This window comes from Oncorhynchus nerka, linkage group LG17 (assembly GCF_034236695.1).
Source record: "Oncorhynchus nerka isolate Pitt River linkage group LG17, Oner_Uvic_2.0, whole genome shotgun sequence".
NCBI lineage: Eukaryota > Metazoa > Chordata > Actinopteri > Salmoniformes > Salmonidae > Oncorhynchus > Oncorhynchus nerka.
The window spans coordinates 43,176,641-43,200,860 of record NC_088412.1 but is presented as its reverse complement, the minus strand read 5'-3'; the positions used below and the strand labels follow the sequence as shown (position 1 = coordinate 43,200,860).

Genomic DNA, 24,220 nt, shown 5'->3' with positions numbered 1-24,220 from the left:
GGGGATTCAAAATCAAAAGTAACAGTCAGTATCTGGTGTGGCCACCAGCTGCATTAAGTACTGGCAGAACACTGTCTTGCAGGAAATCCCGCACAGAACGAGCCATATGGTTGGTAGCATTGTCATGCTGGAGGGTCATGTCAGGATGAGCTTGCAGGAAGGGTACCACATGAGGGAGGAGGTTGTCTTCCCTGTAACGCACAGCGTTGAGATTGCCTGCAATGACAACAAGCTCAGTCCAATGATGCTGTGACACACCGCCCCAGACCATGATGGACCCTCCACCTCCAAATTGATCCCGCTCCAGAGTACAGACCTCGGTGTAACGCTTATTCCTTCGACGATAAACAATTACCCCCGATGAGACAAAACCGCGAATCGTCATTAAAGAGCACTTTTTGCCATTCCAGTCTGGTGCAGCGAAAGTTTGTGCCAATAGGCGACGTTGTTGCCGGTGATGTCTGGTGAGTACCTGCCTTACAACAGGCCTACAAGCCCTCAGTCCAGCCTCTCACAGCCTATTGCGGACAGTCTGAGCACTGATGGAGGGATTTTGCATTCCTGGTGTAACTCGGGCAGTTGTTGTTGCCACCCTGTACATGTCCCGCAGGTGTGATGTTCGGATGTACCAATCCTGTGCAGGTGTTGTTACACATGGTCTGCCACTGCGAGGATGATCAGCTGTCCGTCCTGTCTCCCTGTAGTGCTGTCTTAGGCGTCTCACAGTACGGACATTGCTATTTATTGCCCTGGCCACATCTGCAGTCCTCATGCCTCCTTGCAGCATACCTAAGGCACTTTGACGCAGATGAGCAGGGACCCTGGGCATCTTTCTTTTGGTGAGTCAATAGAAAGGCCCCTAGTGTCCGAAGTTTTCATAACTGTGACCTTAATTGCCTACCGTCTGTAAGTTGTTTGTGTCTTAACGACCATTCCACAGGTGCACGTTCATTAATTGTTTATGTTTCATTGAACAAGCATGGGAAACAGTGTTTAAACCCTTTACAATGAGGATCTGTGAAGTTATTTCTATTTTTACAAATTATCTTTGAAAGACAGGGTCCTGAAAAACGCACTACCGGTCAAAGGTTTTAGAACACTTACTCATTCACGGGTTTGTCTTTATTTTCACAATTTTCTACATTGTAGAATAATAGTGAAGACATCAAAACTATGAAATAACACATATGGAATCATGTAGTAACCAAAAAAAGTGTAAAAATAAAAATATATTTGATATATTTCAGATTATTCAAAGTAGCCACCCTTTGCCTTGATGACAGCTTTGCACAGTCTTGGCATTCTCTCAACCAGCTTCACCTGTTATACTTTTCCAACAGTCTTTAAGGAATTCCCACATATGCTGAGCACTTTTTGGCTGCCTTTCCTTCATTCTGTGGTCCGACTCATCCCAAACCATCACAATTTGGTTGAGGTCGGGGGATTGTGGAGGCCAGGTCATCTGATGCAGGACTCCATCACTCTCCTTCTTGGTAAAATAGCCCTAACACAGCCATATGTGTTCATGTGTGTGTGTGTGTATTTGCCTATGTGTTCTCACCCATGTTGTTGAGCCAGCAGGCTATCTTCCGGTACACCTCGTCACAGGCGGTCACAGTGATGGCCAGCATGATCTTAGGGATGAACCTGGCCAATCGAGGTACCTCCTTGATCCCCATCACAAACTCCTGTGAGACAACAACAGCTGCCTAATATTGTTTGCAGTCCTCGCTAATATGAGCCACGTTACAATTCCCACCAAGTGGGCTAACTCTATTGGCACAACGCATGGGTGTTGACATTTCACGACAGCGACCCGTTACAATCAATTCCAGAGGTATATTTCCCTTCAAATCCTTTCTACGGTTGAAGGAATTTTTCTTTTGTAGGGTTGTTAAATTCCGTTAACTTTCTCAAAATTCCCAGGTTTTCCAGAAATCCCAGTTGGAAGCTTTCCAGGAATGACAAAGGAATAAGCACAAAATCCACAATTCTCCAACCAGGTTTTCTGGAAAACCTGTGAATTTTGGGGAAGCTCCCTAGACACTAGGAAGGCAGTTATGTAGGTAGAGCAGCAGCAGCCAGAAGGAGCAGTACTGACATACCTGCAGCTCGAAGCAGATGAGCATGGCCAGGAAGACAAAGCAGAGACAAAGGATACAGATGGGCAGGCTGACCAGCCACCTGAACATCCTCCTCCTCCACGGAGAGTAGTATAACTCCTCACAGCCTGTTATGGGACTGCACCGCTTCACGCCCTGCAGGTGGGAGGGGGCGAGAGAGGAGATGGAGGGAGAGAGGGGAGATGGAGGGGATGGGGCAAGAGGGAAAGGGTGAGAGAGAGGATAAAGGGTAGGAGGAGAAAGGAGGGGATGGGGCAAGAGGGAAAGGGTGAGAGAGGATAAAGGGTAGGAGGAGAAAGGTGGAGGGAAATTGAGAGGGAAGAGAAAAGCAAGAAAGGGTAGATCTGCCGCTTTCAAGTAGCGGGACTATTTAAAAAAAAAAATTAATGTAACCTTTATTTAACTAGGCAAGTCAGTTAAGAACAAATTCTCATTTATAATGATGTTCTATGGGATTCCAAATCACGGCCAGATGTGATGCAGCCTGGATTTGAACCCGACTGCTGCGCCACTCGGAAGCCCCTAAAGCTTATAACCCGGACGCTTATAAGAAATCCCGCTATGTCCTACGACGAACCATCAAACAGGCAAAGCGTCAATACAGGACTAAGATCGAATCGTACTACACCGGCTCCAACGCTCGTCGGATGTGGCAGGGCTTCCAAACTATTACAAACTACAAAGAGAAGCACAGCAGAGAGCTGCCCAGTGACACGAGCCTACCAGGCGAGCTAAATTACTTCTATGCTCGCTTCGAGTCAAGTAGCACTGAAACATGCATGAGAGCATCAGCTGTTCCGGACGTCTGTGAGTAAGACCTTTAAACAGGTCAACATTTACAAGGATAACCAGGATGTGTACTCCAAGCATGCGCTGACCAACTGGCAAGTGTCTTCACTGACATTTTCAACCTCTCCCTGTCTGAGTATGTAAAATACCAACATGTTTCAAACAGACCACCATAGTCCCTGTGCCCAAGAACACTAAGGTAACCTGCCTAAATGACTATTGACCCGTAGCACTCACGTCTGTAGCCATGAAGTGCTTTAAAAGGCTGGTCATGGCTCACATCAACATTATCCCAAAAACCATACACCCACTACAATTTGCATACTGCCCTAACAGATCCACAGATGATGCAATTTCTATCGCACTCCACACTGCCTTTTCCCACCTGGAGAAGAGGAACACCTATGTGAGAATGCTATTCATTGACTACAGCTCAGCATTCAACAACATAGTGCCCTCAAAGCTCATCACTATGCTAAGTACCCTGGGACTAAACACCTCCCTCTGCAACTGGATCCTGGACTTCCTGACGGGCCGCCACCAGGTTGTAAGGGTAGGTAACAACCCATCCGCCACGCTGATCCTCAATACGGAGGCCCCACAGGGGTGCATGCTTAGTACCCTCCTGTACTCCCTGTTCACTCATGACTGCACGGCCAGGCACGACTCCAACACCATCATTAAGTTTGCCGATGACACAACAGTGGTAGGCCTGATCACTGACAACGACGAGACAGCCTATAGAGAGGGGGTCAGAGACCTCGCCGTGTGGTGCCAGGACAACTACCCCTCCCTCAACTTGATCAAGACAAAGAAGATGATTGTTGACTTCAGGAAAAGGAGGACCAAGCACGCCCCCATCCTTATTGACGGGGCTGTAGTGGAGCAGGCTAAGAGCTTCAAGTTCCTTGGTGTCCACATCACCAGCAAACTAACATGGTCCAAACACACCAAGACAGTCATGAAGAGGGCACGACAAAACCTATTCCCCTTCAGGAGACTGAAAAGATTTGGCATGGGTCCTCAGATCCTCAAAAGGTTCTACAGCTGCACCATCGAGAGCATCCTGACTGGTTGCATCACTGCCTGGTATGGCAACTGCTCGGCCTCCAAACGCAAGGCACTACAAAGGGTAGTGCATACGGCCCAGTACATCACTGGGGCCAAGCTTCCTGCCATCCAGGACCTCTATACCAGGTGGTGTCAAAGGAAGGCCCTAAAAATTGTCAAGGACTCCAGCCACCCTAGTCATAGACTATTCTCTCTGCTACCGCACGGCAAGCAGTACCGGAGCGCCAAGTCTAGGTCCAAAAGGCTTCTCAACAGCTTCTACCCCCAAGCCATAAGACTCCTGAACAACTAATCAAAGTCTTACCCAGACCCCTCTTTAACGCTGCTACACCTCTCTGTTATTGTCTATGATTCGTCACTCTACCTACATGTACATATTACCTCAATTACCTTGACTAACCGGTGCCCCCACACATTGACTCTGTACCGGTACCCCCTGTATATAGCCTCCACATTGACTCAGTACCAGTACCCCCTGTATATAGCCTCCACATTGACTCTGTACCGGTACCCCCTGTATATAGCCTCCACATTGACTTTGTACCGGTACCCCCTGTATATAGCCTCCACATTGACTCTGTACCGGTACCCCCTGTATATAGCCTCCACATTGACTCTGTACCGGTACCCCCTGTATATAGCCTCCACATTGACTCTGTACCGGTACCCCCTGTATATAGCCTCGCTATTGTTATTTGACTGCTGCCATTTAATTATTTGTTACTTTTATTTTCTATTTCTTACTTAACACTTATTTGTCTTAAATCTTCTTAAAGCATTGTTGGTTAAGGGCTTATAAGTAAGCATTTCACTGTTGTATTCGGCGCATGTGAAAAATAAAATGTTATTTGATTTGAAATGTTCTCGTGTCCTCCTCACCATAAACTGTGTCCGTGGTTCCTCTAGGGACTCGTTAGGGGTATCCAGCGTACCCCACTTATAGGCTAGCTCCGCCCCCCTCCTCTTCCACCTCTCCAGGAACAGCGTGGCCCACACCACGTTGAACAGAGCAAACACTACACAGCAGATATCACGACTTGTCTGAGAGAACACACAGAGAATACACAGGTGAATCTTTAAATAGGAAACATGTAACCTCTATAACACCTGTGTAAAAACTAAAGGAGGACTGGAGGAAAAACATCTTAGAAAGAAATGGGATCATCATATCTGAGGTTACTTCGAAATACTTTCTATATTTTCAAGTGTCAACAGTTCGATATCTCACTCTGTGATTCTGTTGAAAAGGCATTGTTAGAAAACGGCATAAGTCTGTTAGAGAGCAGATGAGTGTATCACAATGAACATCTGTGTCCAGACAGTGCACTTGAAAAGTAAGTGGTAAGTAAAAGCCTTGGACAAGTAAGGCTTGTCTGAACCAGAACTGCCCATAGGGGCAGAATCTTATAGTGCCTTCAGAAATTATTTATGCCCCTAGACTACCATATTTTGTTGTGTTACAGCCTGAATTGAAAATGGATTATACACGCAATACCCCAAAATGACAAAGTGAAAACCAGGGGTTGGAACCGGTTCAGGAAACAGAACAGAAAACCATAAAAGAACTCAATTTTCCAGTAACAGAAGCGTAACCTGAAACGAAAGTAATCCATACTGTTCCGGGAACAGAACGTTACTTTTAAAGCATGGGAACTGGTTAATAACATTGTTTTACGTTTCAGACATTTTTTTCTAGTCCCACAACAAAATACAACAAAGCCCTCACTCTGTCACTCAGAAACATATACCAGTGTGTCACGCCCTGATCTGTTTCACCTGTCCTTGTGATTGTCTCCACCCCCTTCAGGTGTCGCTGATTTTCCCCAGGGTATCTATCCCTGTGTTTCCTGTCTCTCTGTACCAGTTTGTCTTGTATGTTTCCAAGTCAACCAGCGGTTTTCCCGTTCTCCTGCTTTTTGCATTCTCCTTTTTCTAGTCCTCCCGGTTTTGACCCTTGACTGTTTCTGAACTCTGTACCCGCCTGCCTGACCATTCTGCCTGCCTTAACCACGAGCCTGTCTGCCACTCTGTACCTCCTGGACTCTGATCTGGTTTTGACCTTTTGCCTGTCCACGACCATTCTCTTGTCTACCCCTTTGGATTAATAAACATGTTAAGACTCCAACCATCTGCCTCCTGTGTCTGCATCGGTGTCTTGCCTTGTGCCTTGATAAGTGTCTGCCTGCAAGCTGAAAATCTTTGCCTGTGCTTGTTTAGGCTACCTGCTCCTCCCCCTCCCGAAGCATAGGCTACTGTACTGATGTTACAAGCTTGATTCAGAAGATAAGGAGAGAGATTTTTAATTAGTCGAGAAGAATGGATAAACTTTTTCAATGCTAGGATACTATAGGTCTATTTATCACATTGGATTTATTAAGGCCTGTCTAACTAAAAAAAGGTAAGACGTGTTTTTAATATTGTGCTGCTTTGCACACACAAGCTAGCTAGCTCAAGCTTGTAAGCTAGCTAGCTCAAAGGACATTTCAAGGTTCCTCCATAGAAGCCGCTCCTTCTAGGTATAATTCATATAATGCATGTCATAACAACATGCCCAGCGATTCAAGCCTCCTCCTCAATCCTTTTTCACTCTCTCCCCACCCACAAAATGTACACTTGTCTGTCCACCACATATGTAAACAACTAGCTTGCCTGCGCTCTCCGCACGGTTTGAAGTAATTTAATGAGCTAAACGTAAAAACCTGTTGATTTCACAGGTTAAAAAAGGAACAGAAAGGAACAATATAAAATGGTACTTTTTTGGGGTCGAACCGGTTCAGGACTTTATTTTGCCTGTCGGAACAGTGGAACAAAACCCCCCAAAATAATGGTTCTGTTCAGATCGAAACAATTGAACAATTATTTTTGTTCCAACCCCTGCTGAAAACGTTAGATTTTTTGTGTGCACATTTATTGAAAAATAAATACAGCAATATCTCATTTACATACGGTATGTAAGTCACACCTCAATACTTTGTAGAAGCACCTTTGGCAGTGATTACAGCTGTGAGTCTAACTGGGTGAGTCTTGAAGAGTTTAACACACCTGGATTGTGCAACATTTGCCAATTGTTATTTTCAAAATTATTCAAGCTGTCAAATTGTCTGTTGATCATTGCTAGACCACCATTTTCAGGTTTTGTCGTAGATTTTCAAGTAGGTTTAAGTCAAAACTGTAACTTGGCCAATCCAGAACATTTACTGTCTTGTTGGTAAGCAATTTCAGTGTCGATTTGGCCATTTGTTTTAGGTTATTTTCCTGCTGAAATGTGAATTAATCTCCCAGAGCCTGGTGGAAAGCAGAATGAACCAGGTTTTCCTCTAGGATTTTGCCTTAGCTTCATTCCATTTATTCTTTATACTAAAAACTCCCCAGTCCTTAATGATTACAACAATATCCATAACATGATACAACCACCACTATGCTTGAAAATATGGAGAATGGTATTCAGTAATGTGTTGTATCTGCCCCAAACATAACACTTTGTATTAAGGACAAAAATGTAATTGCTTTACATTTTTTTTTTTGCATTATTACGTTAGTGCCTTGTTGCAAACAGGATGCATGTTTTGGATAATTTTTATTCTGTACAGGCTTCCTTCTTTTATTTCTGTCAATTAGGTTGGCATTGTGGAGTAACTACAATGTTGTTGATTCATCCTCAGTTTTCTCCCATCACAGCCATTAAACTCGGTAACTCTTTTAAAGTCACCATTGGCCTCGAGGTGAACGCCACTGGCCTCCTCTCCGGCAACTGAGTTAGGAAGGATGCCTGTATCCTTGTTGTCTCTGTATTGATACACCTTCCTAATTGCAATTAATAACTTTACCATGCTGAAAGGGATATTCAATGTCTGCTGTTTTTTTTTATACCCATCTATTAATAAGTCCCCTTCTTTACAAGGCATTGGAAAATCGTATTGTGTAAATCCATTTGAAATCAGGCTGTAACACAACAAAATGTGGAAAAAAAGTCAAGGGGTGTGGATACTTTCTGAAGGCAATGTATCTCCTGTTTCTGTAGTGAGGCAGCTTGATATACAAGTACACCCCGTGGACAGGATGCTAGAAAAGGCACTTGATAAAGGCCCAGTGTGAACGTCACCTGATCAGACTCCGTCAGAATCCAGAGAACAAAGCCTATGACAGCTGGATACAGCATAGATGTGGTGTAGAACCCCAGCCAGGCAAAGTACATGGCTATCTTCACCCCAAAGTAATCATGAATATCATCTAGATACACCACAGAGGGACCGAGGGAGAGAGACAGTTAGCAATGAAACATTTATAATTTAATTCAACATACAATTCTGTGAGTGAAGAAACTTTTTCTGGTGAGTTTTGGCCTCGGTTGACCTTAGGTTTAAGGTCACATGAGCCACATATACAGTTGAAGTCAGAAGTTTACATACACCTTAGCCAAATACATTTAAACTCTGTTTTTCACAATTCCTGACATTTAATCCAAGTAACAATTCCCTGTCTTAGGTCAGTTAGGATCACCACTTTATTTTAAGAATGTGAAATTTCAGAATAATAGTTGAGCGAATGATTTATCAGCTTTTATTTCTTTCATCACATTCCCAGTGGGTCAGAAGTTTACATACACTCAATCAGTATTTGGTAGCACTGCCTTTAAAATGTTTAACTTGGGTCAAACGTTTCAGGTAGCCTTCCACAAGCTTCCCACAATAAATTGGGTGATTTTTGGCCCATTCCTGACAGAGCTTGTGTAACTGAGTCAGGTTTGTAGGCCTCCTTGCTCGCACATGCTTTTTCAGTTCTGCCCACAAATTTTCTATAGGATTGAGGTCAGGGCTTTGTAATGTCCACTCCAATACCTTGACTTTGTTGTCCTTAAGCCATTTTGCCACAACTTTGGAAGTATGCTTGGGGTCATTGCCCATTTGGAAGACCCATTTGTGACCAAGATTTAACTTCCTGACTGATGTCTTGAGATGTTGCTTCAAAGACATCCACATACTTTTCCTTCCTCTATTTTGTGACGTGCACCAGTCCCTCCTGCAGCAAAGCACCATCACAACATGATGCTGCCACCCCCGTGCTTCACGGTTGGGATTGTGTTCTTTGGCTTGCAAGACCCCCCCTTTAACCTCAAACAAACATAATGATGGTCAAACAGTTCTATTTTTGTTTCATCAGACCAGAGGACATTTCTCCAAAAAGTACGATCTTTGTCCCCATGTGCAGTTGCAAACTGTAGTCTGGCTTTTTTTATGGCGGTTTTGGAGCAGTGGCTTCTTCCTTGCTATTCTTCCTTGTCGATATAGGACTCGTTTTACTGTGGATATAGATAATTTTGTACCGGTTTCCTTCAGCATCTTCACAAGGTCCTTTGCTGTTGTTCTGGGATTGATTTTCACTTTTCGCACCAAAGTACGTTCATCTCTAGGAGACGCGTCTCCTTCCTGAGCAGTATGACGGCTGCGTGGTCCCATGGCGTTAATAGTTGCTTACTATTGTTTGTACAAATGAACGTGGTACCTTCAGGCGTTTGTAAATTGCTCCCAAGGATGAACCAGACCTGTGGAGGTCTACAATTATTTTTCTGAGGTCTTGGCTGATTTCTTTAGATTTTCCCATGATGTCAAGCAAAGAGGCACTGAGATTGAAGGTAGGCCTTGAAATACATCCACAGGTACACCTCCAATTGACTCTAAAGCCATGACATCATTTTCTGGAATTTTCCAAGCTGTTTAAAGGCATAGTCAATTTAGTGTATGTAAACTTCTGACCCACTGGAATTGTGATACAGTGAATTATAAGTGAAATAATCTGTCTGTAAACAATTGTTGGAAAAATGACTTGTGTCATGCACAAAGTAGGTGTCCTAACCGACTTGCCGAGACCATAGTTTGTTAACAAATAATTTGTGGAGAAGTTGAAAAACGAGTTTTAATGACCCCACCTAAGTGTATGTAAACTTCCGACTTCAACTGTACATCATGAAAGATTCACCCAGCACAGCCTGACAGCACTAACAATTCACTTCCAGCAAACACTCATCTAAACTGTAGACTCCTGTCTCAGCCTCCGGTATTTATGCTGCAGTAGTTTATGTGTCGGGGGGCTAGGGTCAGTTTGTTATATCTGGAGTACTTCTCCTGTCCTATTTGGCGTCCTGTGTGAATTTAAGTGTGCGTTCTCTAATTCTCTCTCTCGGAGGACCTGAGCCCTAGGACCAAGCCTCAGGACTACCTGACATGATGACTCCTTGCTGTCCCCAGTCCACCTGGCCGTGCTGCTGCTCCAGTTTCAACTGTTCTGCCTTATTATTATTCGACCATGCTGGTCATTTATGAACATCTTGGCCATGTTCTGTTATAATCTCCAACCGGCACAGCCAGAAGAGGACTGGCCACCCCACATAGCCGGGTTTCTTACTAGGTTTTGGCCTTTCTAGGGAGTTTTTCCTAGCCACCGTGCTTCTACACCTGCATTGCTTGCTGTTTGGGGTTTTAGGCTGGGTTTCTGTACAGCACTTTGAGATATCAGCTGATGTACGAAGGGCTATATAAATAAATTTGATTTGATATACCAAGACGGAGGAAAAGTACACAAACAGTTCTGTGTGTGTGAGAGTGTTAATTGGGGAGAACGGGCTTGTGGTAATGGCTGGAGCAGAAAAAGTGGAATGGTATCAAATGCATCAAACACATGGTTTCCATGTGTTTAATGCCATTCCATTCACTCCATTCCAGCCTTTTTTATGAGCCGTCCTCCCCTCAGCATCCTCCACTGGTACTGACCTAGTGGCTGTTTTTCACACACGGCCTGCACCCAGGACTTCATCAGCTGACTGAGGATCCTCTGCTCATGGAGCGGAAACACCTTCTGGATCACGCCCCGCACACTTAGCTCTGGGACTGGTGGAACACGCATACAAACATGAATTCTTATTTTCCAACACACAGAGTACAAAGTGGTACACATAGAAGCATTCAGGAGCACACACACACACACACACACACACACACACACACACACACACACACACACACACACACACACACACACACACACACACAGTATGGTATTGGGATTAACACAGTGCTGGGTATAAACAAGTTACACAACATTATTTACTTCACAGTGACTAACAAAGGCAAAACAAACAACAAATGCTGCTCACTGATTGGCTGTCCCTCCAGGAACTGTATGTTGTGAAGCACCTCTCCATTCTTGGCACGTAGATTGTCGAGCCAGTACTTGATGATGCTTTGCCTCTCCTGAGGAGAGATAGGGACCGACTGGTCAGACAGAATCAAATCTTCAGGTTCTCAGACAAGGTTATTTATCACACAAGTGTGTGTGTGTGTGTGTGTGTGTGTGTGTGTGTGTGTGTGTGTTGACCTGTGATGTGAAGAAGCATAGTTCACTCTCAATGTTCTCATAGATGTAGTCTTCTTCACAGGAGAAGCTGCGTGTTCCTCCCCCAAACTCTGGCTTCACTGATTTCCTCAGACCCATCTCCTCTGCCCCACGCAACAGACTGAGAGACAGGGAGAGAGAGAGTAAGAGGGAGAGAGTTAGGGAAACACACACAGGCTTCCACAGGCCCACAAGGCTGGAGCAGAGTTGGGATGGAGAAACGCAAACCAACAGAGTGGCACAGAGTGACAGACAAGCAAGCAAACAGACAGGTGTTAGGACACGCGCACACACACAATAAAAACAAGAACATACACACAAAGATTGGAATACATGGTCTAATGTGAATAAGACCTGTCCTGACATGCCACACATCTGATAAGAATTCCATATGACACACCCCATGATAGATGCACATGAAGGGACCAAATAACACTGAACAGAGCAGCAAAGGAAAGCCTGAGTAAACTCTGAATGACAGCATTCTCGATTGACAACAGTATCTATTCTAGGTTCTACTTCGCCTCTCCTCCTCCATTCCTATCCTCCTCTCTCTAGAGGCTGACTCTATGCAGTTGTGCTCTGTTCTCTCTGCAGAATGATAAGCCCAACTCACACAGCTACACACACACACACACACCTGAGTGAGGCCACACTCCTATTAGCTGCCATTTACCAGCACACATCTATCACACTGTTATGGCCCTCTCGGGTCGTGAATGAAACTGCTTTACAATATAGTCCATAGTACTGAACTCAACAATGACTGAAACCGATCAACGGTCTAAGAAGGATTATATCTATTTATAGGGTAACACAGACTGCATTTACTCAAATCCACAATTTCTTATCCAGATGAAGCCAGTATGTTTTAGAGAGGTATCCTGCTACTGCCAACACTCTTTACGAGGGGTCGTGACTGAACAAGTCCAAGCACCCAAGCTTCTATTGGATTTAAAGTTTATAGTCTTATTTTCCTTTCAATTCAAGAAGTCATTACCTGCGTGTAGTGTCCCGTTGTCATTGGCCACTGCTAACCTGGGATAAATAACCCAGTCTAATACTGCTGAGAGGGCTAGCCTAGCCAGTTGTACTCTATACTGCTTGCTCTGTGCTAATTTAGAAAATAATATATCACCAGTAATGAAAAATTCTGCCCTGCTTGCGGGAAAAAACAGCGAACTCAGACCTAGAGAAGAGTGAATGAATTGATGAATGTTGCCATCTGCTAGAAGATAAGTACGATAAGCAAGAATTTCAATAAGCATTTTACTATGGCTGGCCATGCTTTCCACCTGGCTACCCCTACCCCGGCCAACAGCTCTGCACCCCCCGCAGCAACTCGCCCAAGCCCCCTCCCCGCTTCTTCTTCACCCAAATCCAGATAGCTGATGTTCTGAAAGAGCTGCAAAATCTGCTTCCCTACAAATCAGCTGGGCTAGACAATTTGGACCCTCTCTTTCTAAAATTATCCGCCGAAATTGTTGCAAACCCTATTACCAGCTTGTTCAACCTCTCTTTTGTATCGTCTGAGATCAATAAAGATTGGAAAGTTGCCGCGGTCAGACACTCTAGACTGAAACGGTTACAGGCCTATATCCATCCTGCCCTGCCTTTCTAAAGTCTTCGAAAGCCAAGTTAACAGATCACTGACCATTTTGAATCCCACCGTACCTTCTCCACTATGCAATCTGGTTTCAGAGCTGGTCATGGGTGCTCCTCAGCCACACTCAAGGTCCTAAACGATATTATAATCGCCATAGATAAAAGACAGTACTGTGCAGCCATCTTCATCGACCTGGCCAAGTCTTTCGACTCTGTCAATCGCCGCATTCTTATCGGCAGACTCAATAGCCTTGGCTTCTCAAATGACTGCCTCGCCTGGTTCACCAACTACTTCTCAGATAGAGTTCAGTGTGTCAAATCGGAGGGCCTGTTGTCTGGACCTCTGACAGTCTCTATGGGGTGCCACAGGGTTCTCGGGCCGACTCTTTTCTCTGTATATATCAATGATATCGCTCTTGCTGCTGGTGATTCTCTGATCCACCTCTACTCAGACGACGCCATTCTGTATACAGCTGGCCCTTCCTTGGGCACTGTTAACAAACCTCCAAACGGGCTTCAATGACATACAACAGTCCTTCCGTGGCCTCCAACTGCTCTTAAATGCTAGTAAAACTAAATGCATGCTCTTCAACCGATTGCTGCCCACACCTGCCTGTCCGCCTAGCATCACTACTCTGGACGGTTCTGACTTAAAATATGTGGACAACTACAAATACCCCTTGGTGTCTGGTTAGACTGTAAACTCTCCTTCCAGACTCACATTAAGCATCTCCAATCCAAAATTAAATCTAGAATTGGCTTCCTATTTCACAAACAAAGCCTCTTTCACTCATGTTGCCAAACATACCCTCGTAAAACTGACTATCCTACCGATCCTGGACTTCGGCGATGTCATACAAAATAGCCTCCAACACTCTACTCAGCAAATTGGATGTAGTCTATCACAGTGCCATCCGTTTTGTCACCGAAGCCCCATATACTACCCACCACTGCGACCTGTATGCTCTCGTTGGCTGGCCCTCGTTACATATTCGTCGCCAAACCCACTGGCTCCAGGTCATCTATAAGTCTTTGCTAGGTAAAGCCCTGCCTTATCTCAGCTCACTGGTCTCCATAACAACACCCACTCGTGGCACGTGCTCCAGCAGGTATATATCACTGGTCATCCCCAAAGCCAACACCTCCTTTGTCCGTCTTTCCTTCGAGTTCTCTGCTGCCAATAACTGGAACGAATTGCAAAAATCACTGAAGCTGGAGACTTATATCTCCCTCACTAACTTTAAGCCAGCTGTCAGAGCAGCTTACCGATCACTGTACCTGTACACAGCCCATAGGTAAATAGCACAACCAACTACCTCATCCCCATATCGTTCTTTTTTTTGTTGCTTTTTTGCACCCCAGTATCTCTACTTGCACATCATCATCATCTGCACATCCATCACTCCAGTGTTAATGCTAAATTATTTCACCACTATGGCCTATTTATGGCCTTACCTCCCTAACCTTACGACATTTGCACACACTGTACATGGATTTTTCTATTGTGTTTTTGACTGTACGTTTGTTTATCCCATGTGTAACTCTGTGTTGTTGGTTATGTCGCACTGCTTTGCTTTATCTTGGCCAGGTCGCAGTTGTAAATGAGAACTTGTTCTCAACTGGCCAACCTGGTTAAATAAAGGTGAAATAAATAAAATAAATAAATAAATAAAGTGACCAAGTGTATCATTTTCTTTTAACCTTCTATCTCACGACTATTAGCATTTCCATATCACTTTCATGGTTCAACACAAGTTCGAATCGTTTCAGCAGCAGTAAATGAGATTACATACACTAGCTTTTCTATCGCGTTAATTTAGGTCATCCAATACACCTGAGAAGGAGCGTGCAAGTATGTGTGACTGTGTGTATGTGAGATTGTGTGTGTGTGAGATTGTGTGTATGTGAGATTGTGTGTATGTGAGATTGTGTGCGCACACATGCTGGTACAGCCATCTGCCTTGAGTAACGCACACTGACAGAAAGCTCTCTCTCTTTCTCTCTACTCCGTTCACTTGTTAAGAGGTGAAAGCCACCCTTAAAACTCTCGGGATAGGATAGTCAAGAGCCCTTGAAAACAGATCAGTCAGCACAGCAGTCAGTCAGCACAGCAGACATCATCTAACACGGAGTGAACTGCATTGTGGGGTAGTGTGCCTAATGCCCGCTGCGCTCTTACTTTGGTTGTTGAGTATTTACCCAGAGTCATCTCTAAATCCCCTGGTATTTACCCAGAGAGGTAAGATACAGCATAATAGCATCATGTACAGTACAGTGTTTAGAAAGAGTTGACGCTATTGTAGAATGTAAGTCCTAACATTCTACAATGATATTCTTGTAACTTTCCCCAAATTCCCTGGTTTTCCAGAAATCCTGGTTGGAACATTCCTGGAATAATGAGAAATGAAGGAGGTAATCTGGGAATCCTCCAACCAGGATTTCTGGAAACCCAGGGAATTTGGGGATAGTTACCAAAATTGTGCAATCCTAGGTCCAGATCTCTTAGCAGTGGTTTTAATACACTCACATACAGCAACGGGAGGCCACACTAGTATTGCTAATACACTAACTAACATTCTGCTGATGTAGGAAATGTTCTATTTATGATCAGTCAAGACACTAATTCAAACAGGTTTACTAAAGCCTCGGTAACTACCCTCTATCCCCGGATCCATTTAGATGCTAACAATAATAATGACAATGAATTCATACTGCAGCACGCAATGTCATTGGCTATACTGTACATTAGCTGGCCATGCAGCCCCCCCCCGGGTTCTTACTTCTCATAGGTTGCCGTGACAAAGAAGGCATGGACGCGCGTGCGTTTGTGATGTCGGATCTGGATGTTGAGTTCCGGAATGCCCAGACGCAGGTGGTTCAGTAGCCATAGCAACGTGTGGTCATCTGTCTGGTCTGTCACAGGGAAGAAATAGAATGGAGATTAAACACATACAGTACATGCATGTTTTAAAAAATACAATTATTTGGTTACATCATCATAATAACGGTTTAAATGAAAATTCCAACCTTCACTGTGAAATTGTTCCACATAAACCAACACAGAAACACTGTTTTTATTTAAACTCAGGAGGTAGCATCATTATCTCAAAAGAGTAAATAACCCAGATTAGTATCATTACTTTCACACTAGCCTGGAGCGATGAGTGCGTGTTGTCTAATGAGCATTATGTTCCAGTAATGACTGAGAAGAGTAGCACAGCATATCTATGTACTGGGATGGCTAATGTTTCTATTACATTATCACCATTCATAAAGTCAGGCCACAGAGACCAACATGAAAAATTACTTCTGCTTTTCAAAGTCCTGGATGGCCATGCAAACATGTAGGTAAACAAAAACAAAGAGACACCTGAGAAAGTCATGAGGATGTCACAGTTCTCAGTGGGCACGGTCTTCATCCAGGACTTATGAGACATGATGTACCGCCCAGCCTGCAGCAGCCGCTTCCCAAATAACTTATCTAGAGAGGAGAGAGAAAGTGACAGATAGAAAGAGAATCACAACGACAGTCACCTTCCAATAATAGTGAAGCAGAATGACAGATCAGGACTCTTCTTTTCAAACTGTCAGTCAGTGCTCCTCTCTGCCCCCCTTTCCACACACATCCTTTTGCTCTACCACACACACACACACAATCTGCCAAACATACACACAGTGCATTTGGAAAGGATTCAGACCCCTCGACTTTTTCCACTTTTGTTACATTAAAGCCTCATTCTAAAATGTATTAAATATTTTTTCCCCTCATCACTCTACACACAATACCCCATATTGACAAAGCGAATACAGTTTGTTTTATGTTTTCAGAAACACATTATTTACATAAGTATTCAGACCATTTCCCATGAGACTCGAAATTGAGCTCAGGTGCATTCTGTTTCCATTGATCATCCTTGAGATGTTTCTACAACTTGATTTTTAGTCCACCTGTGGTAAATTCAATTGTTTGGACATGATTTGGAAAGGCACACACCTGTCTATATAAGGTCCCACAGTTGACAGTACATGTCAGAGCAAAAACGAAGCCATGAGGTCAAAGGAATTGTCTGTAGAACTCTGCAGCATTGAATGACCAAGAACACAGTTGTCTCCATCATTCTTAAATGAAAGAAGTTTGGAACCACCAAGACTCTTCCTAGAGCTGGCCACATGGCCATACTGAGTAATTGGGGGAGAAGGGCCTTGGTCAGGGAAGTGAACAAGAACCAGATCTTCACTCTGACAGAGCAAAAATGTTTCTCTGTGGAGATGGAAGAACCTTGCAGAAGGACAACCATCTCTGCAGCACTCCACCAATCAGGCCTTTATGATAGAGTGATCAAACAGAAGCCACTCCTCAGTAAAAGGCACATGACAGCCCACTTGGAGTTTGCCAAAAGGCACCTGAAGGACTCAAAAATTATCTGGTCTGATGAAACCAAGATAGGACTCTTTGGCCTGAATGCCAAGTGTCACGTATGGAGGAAAGCTGGCACCATCCCTACGGTGAAGCATGGTGGTGGCAGCATCATGCTGTGGGGAAGTTTCCAACAGGACAACTACCCTAAGCACAAAGCCAAGACAACACAGGAGTGGCTTTGGGGAAAGTCTCCGAATGTCCTTGAGTGGCCTAGCCAGAGCCCGGACTTGAACCCGATCTAACATCTCTGGAGAGACCTGAAAATAGTTGTGCAGTGACGTTCCCTATCCAACCTGGCAGAGCTTGAGAGGATCTGCAGAGAAGAAGGGGAGAAACTCCCCAAATACAGGTGTGCCAAGCTTGAAGCGTCATACCAAAGAAGACTCAAGGCTGTAATCGCTGCCAAAGGTGCTTCAACAAAGTACTGAGTAAAGGGTCTGAATACGTATGCAAATGTGATATTCCGAGCTGACAAGGTAAAACTCTGTCATTCTGCCCCTGAGCTAGGCAGTTAACCCATTGTTCCCAGGGCGCCGATGACATGGATGACAATTAAGGCAGACCCCGCACCTCTCTGATTGAGAGGAGTTGGGTTAAATGTGGAAGACACATTTAAGTTGAATGCATTCAGTTGTACAACTGAAAGTCAAGGGGTCTGAATACTTTCCAACCGCATTGTACACCCGTCCCCTCTCTATCTGCCAGAATTAAAATGTCAGACTTAACCCCTACCTTTCTGGGAAACACTCTCTTTCTCCTTCTACATTGTCAACACTGACTATCTCTCTCTATTACTGTGTATGTGTGTGCGTGTTCATGCGTGCATGCATTTATTCCTACAAGTGTGTCTGCATGTGTGCGTGAGACCATACACACACACACACACACACACACACACAATGACTCAATAAGGAGAGTGATGGAGTGCTGCACACACACAATGACTCAATAAGGAGAGTGATGGAGTGCTGCATCAGATGGCCTCCACAATCACCCGACCTCAACCCAATTGAGATGGTTTGGGATGAGTTGGAAGGCAGAGTGAAAGGAAAAGCAGCCAAAAAGTGCTCAGCTTATGTGGGAACTCCTTCAAAACTGTTGGAAAAGCATTACAGGTGAAGCTGGTTCATAGAATTTATTTTATTTTATTCAACCTTTATTTAACTAGGCAAAATTATTATTTACAAAGACGGCGACTGAACAGTACAGGCGTGGCCAAAAGTTTTGAGAATGACACAAATATTAATTTTCACAAAGTCTGCTGCCTCAGTTTGTATGATGGCAATTTGCATATACTCCAGAATGTTATGAAGAGTGATCAGATGAATTGCAAAGTCCCTCTTTGCCATGTAAAATTAACTGAATCCCAAAACAACATTTCAGCCCTGCCACAAAAGGACCAGCTGACATGATGTCAGTGATTCTCTCATTAACACAGGTGTGAGTGTTGACGAGGACAAGGCTGGAGATCACTCTGTCATGCTGATTGAGTTCAAATAACAGACTGGAAGCTTCAAAAGGAGGGTGGTGCTTGGAATCATTGTTCTTCCTCTGTCAACCATGGATACCTGCAAGGAAACACGTGCCGTCATCATTGCTTTGCACAAAAAGGGCTTTACAGGCAAGGATATTGCTGCCAGTAAGATTGCACCTAAATCAACCATTTATCGGATCATCAAGAACTTCAAGGAGAGCGGTTCAATTGTTGTGAAGAAGGCTTCAGGGAGCCCAAGAAAGTCCAGTAAGCACCATGCCCGTCTCCTAAAGTTGATTCAGCTGCGGGATCGGGGCACCACCAGTAGAGCTTTCTCAGGAATGGCAGCAGGCAGGTGTGAGTGCATCTGCACACACAGTGAGGCGAATACTTTTGGAGGATGGCCTGGTGTCAAGAAGGGCAGCAAAGAAGCCACTTCTCTCCAGGAAAAACATCAGGCACAGACTGATATTCTGCAAAAGGTACAGGGATTGGACTGCTAAGGACTGGGCTAAAGTCATTTTCTCTGATGAATCCCCTTTCCGATTGTTTGGGACATCCGGAAATAAGCTTGTCCGGAGAAGACAAGGTGAGTGCTACCATCAGTCCTGTGTCATGGCAACAGTAAAGCATCCTGAGACCATTCATGTGTGGGGTTGCTTCTCAGCCAAGGGAGTGGGCTCACTCACAATTTTGCCTAAGAACACAGCCATGAATAAAGAATGGTACCAACACATCCTCTGAGAACAACTTCTCCCAACCATCCAAGAACAGTTTGGTGACGAACAATGCCTTTTCCAGCATGATGGAGCACCTTGCCATAAGGCAAAAGTGATAAATAAGTGGCTCGGGGAACAAAACATCAATATTTTGGGTCCATGGCTAGGAAACTCTCCAGACCTTAATCCCATTGTGAATCTGTGGTCAATCCTCAAGAGGCGGGTGTACAAACAAAAAACTAATTCTGACAAACTCCAAGCATTGATTATGCAAGAATGGGCTGCCATCAGTGTGGTCCAGAAGTTAATTGACAGCATGCCAGGGAGGTTTACAGATGCCAGGGCGGGGTCAACACTTCAAATATTGTCTCTTCGCATTAACTTTGCATCTTTGCATCAATGTAATTGCCAATAAAAGCCTTTTACACTTATGAAATGCTTGTAATTATACTTCAGTATTCCATAGTAACATCTGACAAAAATATCTTAAGACAATAAAGGAGCAAACTTTGTGGAAATTAATATTTGTGTCATTCTCAAAACTGTTCTGTTTCTCAAACTAGACAAACTAGCAACGGGTGTGGCTGAAATAGACCATTCCACTCATTTGAAGGGGTGTTCACATACTTTTATATATTTACTGTAGTTTCTATAAATCATATATCATGAGTTGAACTAGATACCACAGCCCTATAATCACCTGCCACATTAAAACTCTTGTTCTCTGACCAGTCCACGGTGACCTCTAGCCACATATCTGATTTATACCAGCACTAGTCAAACAGTCAACTAAGCTAATCACCAAGCCCTTGATCAGTTGAATTAGGTGGTCTAGAGTGTATATTTGGAATATGTATCAAATATGTTGAATAGCTAGGGGTCCCCAAGGACTGGTTTGAGAAATACACTGTTCAGCTCTGTGTGGTTCTGCTTCCTGGAACAGACTGAGGATGAAAGAAGGGCAGAGTAGGACTACTTCCTGGAAAGAATGCCCAGGGGTTGTTCCAGAGAAATAAAAATAGCCCCCATACTGTCAAGATGTACATCGCAAGGTAAAATACGGTTCGGATTGTTATTCTGTAACACTAGATAACCTTAATGCCTGCATCACTTTGTTACATAGGCAGTCTGAACATGTAGGGTTGAATTTGGATTTCTTACAGAGAGAGTTAAGGAATTTCATCCCACTGGGCACACTGGTTGAATCAACACTGTGCCCAGTGGGATTTTGTTTCAGGATGTTATTCTATTCCAAATAGTGATTTAACAAATGAAAACAATAGAAACAAATGTAAAAAACATTTTTATTTCAGTTTCATCTTAAGAGTTATTATTCACAGTCTCTAAATCCATCCTGTTCCCCATGCGGCTGCAGTTTGGCAGAAAAAGAACAGCCTGACAAGCATTCTAATGAGGCCTGTATTCACTGCTCTAGACACACACACACACACACACACACACACACACACACACACACACACACACACACACACACACAGTCTGAAAGCCAACACCTCCACAATACCTTGATTTATGAACCAAATTGACAGGCAGACTGCTGTGCAGCTTATGTGTGTGTGTGAGTTTTAGTGTGTGTGTTCGTCTCTGTGTTTGAGTAATGCTCATAGAAAAACCCATTCACACTGGTGGTGTCTCCATTTTTACTTAACTAGACAAATCAGTTAAGAACAAATTCTTATTTACAATGACCGCCTACCCCGGATGACGCTGGGCCAATTGTGCGCCGCCCTCTGGGACCCCCAATCACAGTTGGTTGTGATACAGCCTAGAATCAAACCAGGGTCTGTAGTGACACCTCTAGCACTGAGATGCAGTGCCTTAGACCGCTGCGCCACTCGAGAGCCCCCATTTTCCCAGACATTGCCCATCCGGGCTTACGTGGGGACATTTTGCCGGTCCCTACAAGGAAAATGGTTAGGCTTAGGGGATAGGTTTAGGGTTTACAAGTAGAGGGGTTAGGAGTAAGGGTTAAGGTTAGCTTTAGGGAAAAAACAATTTTGAATTGGAATCAATTGCTTGTTCCCGAACAAGGGTAGCAAAACAAATGTGTGTATGTGTGTGTGCTCTGCTCACTTGGCTCCCCTGCAAGAGGAGGTCGTAATTTCCACCAAAATACCATGGAGAGACAAGCGCACCTGACACCATGCTGCTGAAGAGACGGAGGAAAATACAGCCCCTATCAACAGACCCAGGGTCAGCAGTCACAGACAAACTCAAGCATTTTACTGGGAAATCACTGTTTTAAGAACAGGGCTTATCTAGCGACAGCGAGGCCAAGGCACCTGCTCTGTTTTGTGTACTCAAGTATGGGCTCCACTGATCTATCACCATATAATATTCCATACAGTACCAGTCAAAAGTTTGGACACTAATATACTCATTCAAGGGTTATTTCTTTAGTTTTACTATTTTCTACATTGTATAATAATAATAGTGAAGACATCAAAACTATGAAATAACACATATGGAATCATGTAGTAACCAAAAAAGTGTTAAACAAATCAAAATATAATTTTATATTCTTCAAAGTAGCCAACATTTGCCTTGACAGCATTGCACACGCTTGGCATTCTCTCAACCAGCTTCACCTGGAATGCTTTTCCAACAGTCTTGAAGGAGTTCCCACATATTCTGAGCACTTGCTGGTTGTTTTTCCTTCACTCTGCAGTACAACTCATCCCAACCTATCTCAATTGGTTTGAGGGATTGTGGAGGCCAGGTCATATGACGCAGCACTCCATCACAAACTGGAGGTGTGTTTTGAGTCATTGTCCTTTTGAAAAACAACTGATAGTCCCACTAAGCGCAAACCAGATGTGATGGCATATCGCTGCAGAATGCTGTGGTAGCCATTCTGGTTAAGTGTGCCTTGAATTCTAAATAAATCCCAGACAGTGTCACCCGAAATGCACACCCACATCATCACAACTCCATCCTCTGCAGTGCGAACCACACATGCGGAGACCATCCGTTCACTTACTCTGCATCTCAAAGACACATATAAAATTTGGACTCATCAGACCAAAGGACAGATTTCCGCCGTTCTAATGTCCATTGCTTGTGTTTCTTGACCCAAGCAATTCTCTTCTTATTATTGGTGTCCTTTACTAGTGGTTTCTTTGCAGCAATTCAACCATGAAGGCCTGATTCACGCAGTCTCCTCTGAACAGTTGATGTTGAAATGTGTCTGTTACTTGAAGCATTTATTTGGGCTGCAATCTGAGGTGCAGGTAACTCTGGGTCTTCCTTTCCTCTGGCGGTCCGCTTGAGAGCCAGTTTCATCATAGTGCTTGATGATTTTTGCGACTGCACTTGAAGAAACTTTAAAAGTTATTGAAATTTTCCAGATTGACTGACTTTCATGTCTTAAAGTAATGATGGACTGTCATTTCTCTTTGCTTATTTGAGCTGTTCTTGCCATAATATGGACTTGGTCTTTTACCAAATAGGGCTATCTTCTGTATACCACCCCTACCTTGTCACAACACAACTGTTTGACTCAAAAGCATTAAGGAAAGAAATTCAACCAATTCACTTTTAACAAGGCTCGTGAAGCTGGTTGAGAGAATGCCAAGAGTGTGCAAAGCTGGCATCAAGGCAAAGGGTGGCTACTTTGAATAAATCACACTGTTACTGGAACGAATTGCAAAAATCGCTGAAGTTAGAGACTTTTATCTCCCTCACCAACTTCAAACATCTGCTATCTGAGCAGCTAACCGATCGCTGCAGGTGTACATAGTCTATTGGTAAATAGCCCAACCATTTTCACCTACCTCATCCCCATACTGTTTTTATTTATTTACTTTTCTGCTCTTTTGCACACCAATATCTCTACCTGTACATGACCATCTGATCATTTATCACTCCAGTGTTAATCTGCAAAATTGTAATTATTCGCCTACCTCCTCATGCCTTTTGCACACAATGTATATAGACTCCCCTTTTTTTTCTACTGTGTTATTGACTTGTTAATTGTTTACTCCATGTGTAACTCTGTGTTGTCTGTTCACACTGCTATGCTTTATCTTGGCCAGGTCGCAGTTGCAAATGAGAACTTGTTCTCAACTAGCCTACCTGGTTAAATAAAGGTGAAATAAAAAAATAAATAAAAAAAACACAAATAAAATACATCTTGACATGTTTAACACTTTTTTGTTTTCTATATGATTCCATATATGTTATTTCTTAGTTTTGATGTCCTCACTGTTATTCTACAATGTAGAAAATAGTAACAATGAAAAACCCTGGAATGAGTAGGGGTGTCCAAACTTTTGACTGGTGCTGTATATATAATAATAATAATAATAATAATAATAATAATAATAATAATAATAATATATAGTTAGAAACAATATAATTATAGAAAAGCAAGGCATAGGACTGAATGGAATATAATGTATTATTGTAAGTCCTCTCGAGGGGTGGTAATGCTGAAGGAAATGCAAACCAACATGTAAATTCACTAACCTCAACCTCCCCCCACTGCTACAGTAAATTCACTTCAAATAATGGTTACATAGACTACAGTAGTTTAAAAAGTCAAATGTTGAGGCCTCGGCCTACATGTAAACAAGTAGGATAGTTTACATGTTAGCTAAGCATCTTGCAG

The 24,220-nt window shown here is 43.5% G+C and overlaps 1 protein-coding gene across 2 annotated transcripts in view; it reads right to left on the bottom strand.

Annotated features, from left to right (window-relative positions):
- The window catches only part of LOC115145293 (anoctamin-8-like), a 58,447-nt gene that overhangs the window by 15,104 nt on the left and 19,123 nt on the right, over positions 1-24,220 (bottom strand). For both annotated transcript variants that reach the window (XR_010459460.1, XM_029686753.2), the window contains exons 2-10: positions 16,348-16,458; positions 15,758-15,890; positions 11,355-11,493; positions 11,134-11,230; positions 10,751-10,867; positions 8,086-8,213; positions 4,863-5,024; positions 2,106-2,258; positions 1,562-1,688 (exon numbers count right to left, since the gene is read on the bottom strand). Coding sequence is in view for 1 of the 2 variants with exons in the window: in XM_029686753.2 (XP_029542613.2) it covers positions 1,562-1,688; positions 2,106-2,258; positions 4,863-5,024; positions 8,086-8,213; positions 10,751-10,867; positions 11,134-11,230; positions 11,355-11,493; positions 15,758-15,890; positions 16,348-16,458 (1,167 nt within the window). In the remaining variant the exon portion in view is untranslated. The remainder of the gene's footprint in view (positions 1-1,561; positions 1,689-2,105; positions 2,259-4,862; positions 5,025-8,085; positions 8,214-10,750; positions 10,868-11,133; positions 11,231-11,354; positions 11,494-15,757; positions 15,891-16,347; positions 16,459-24,220) is intronic.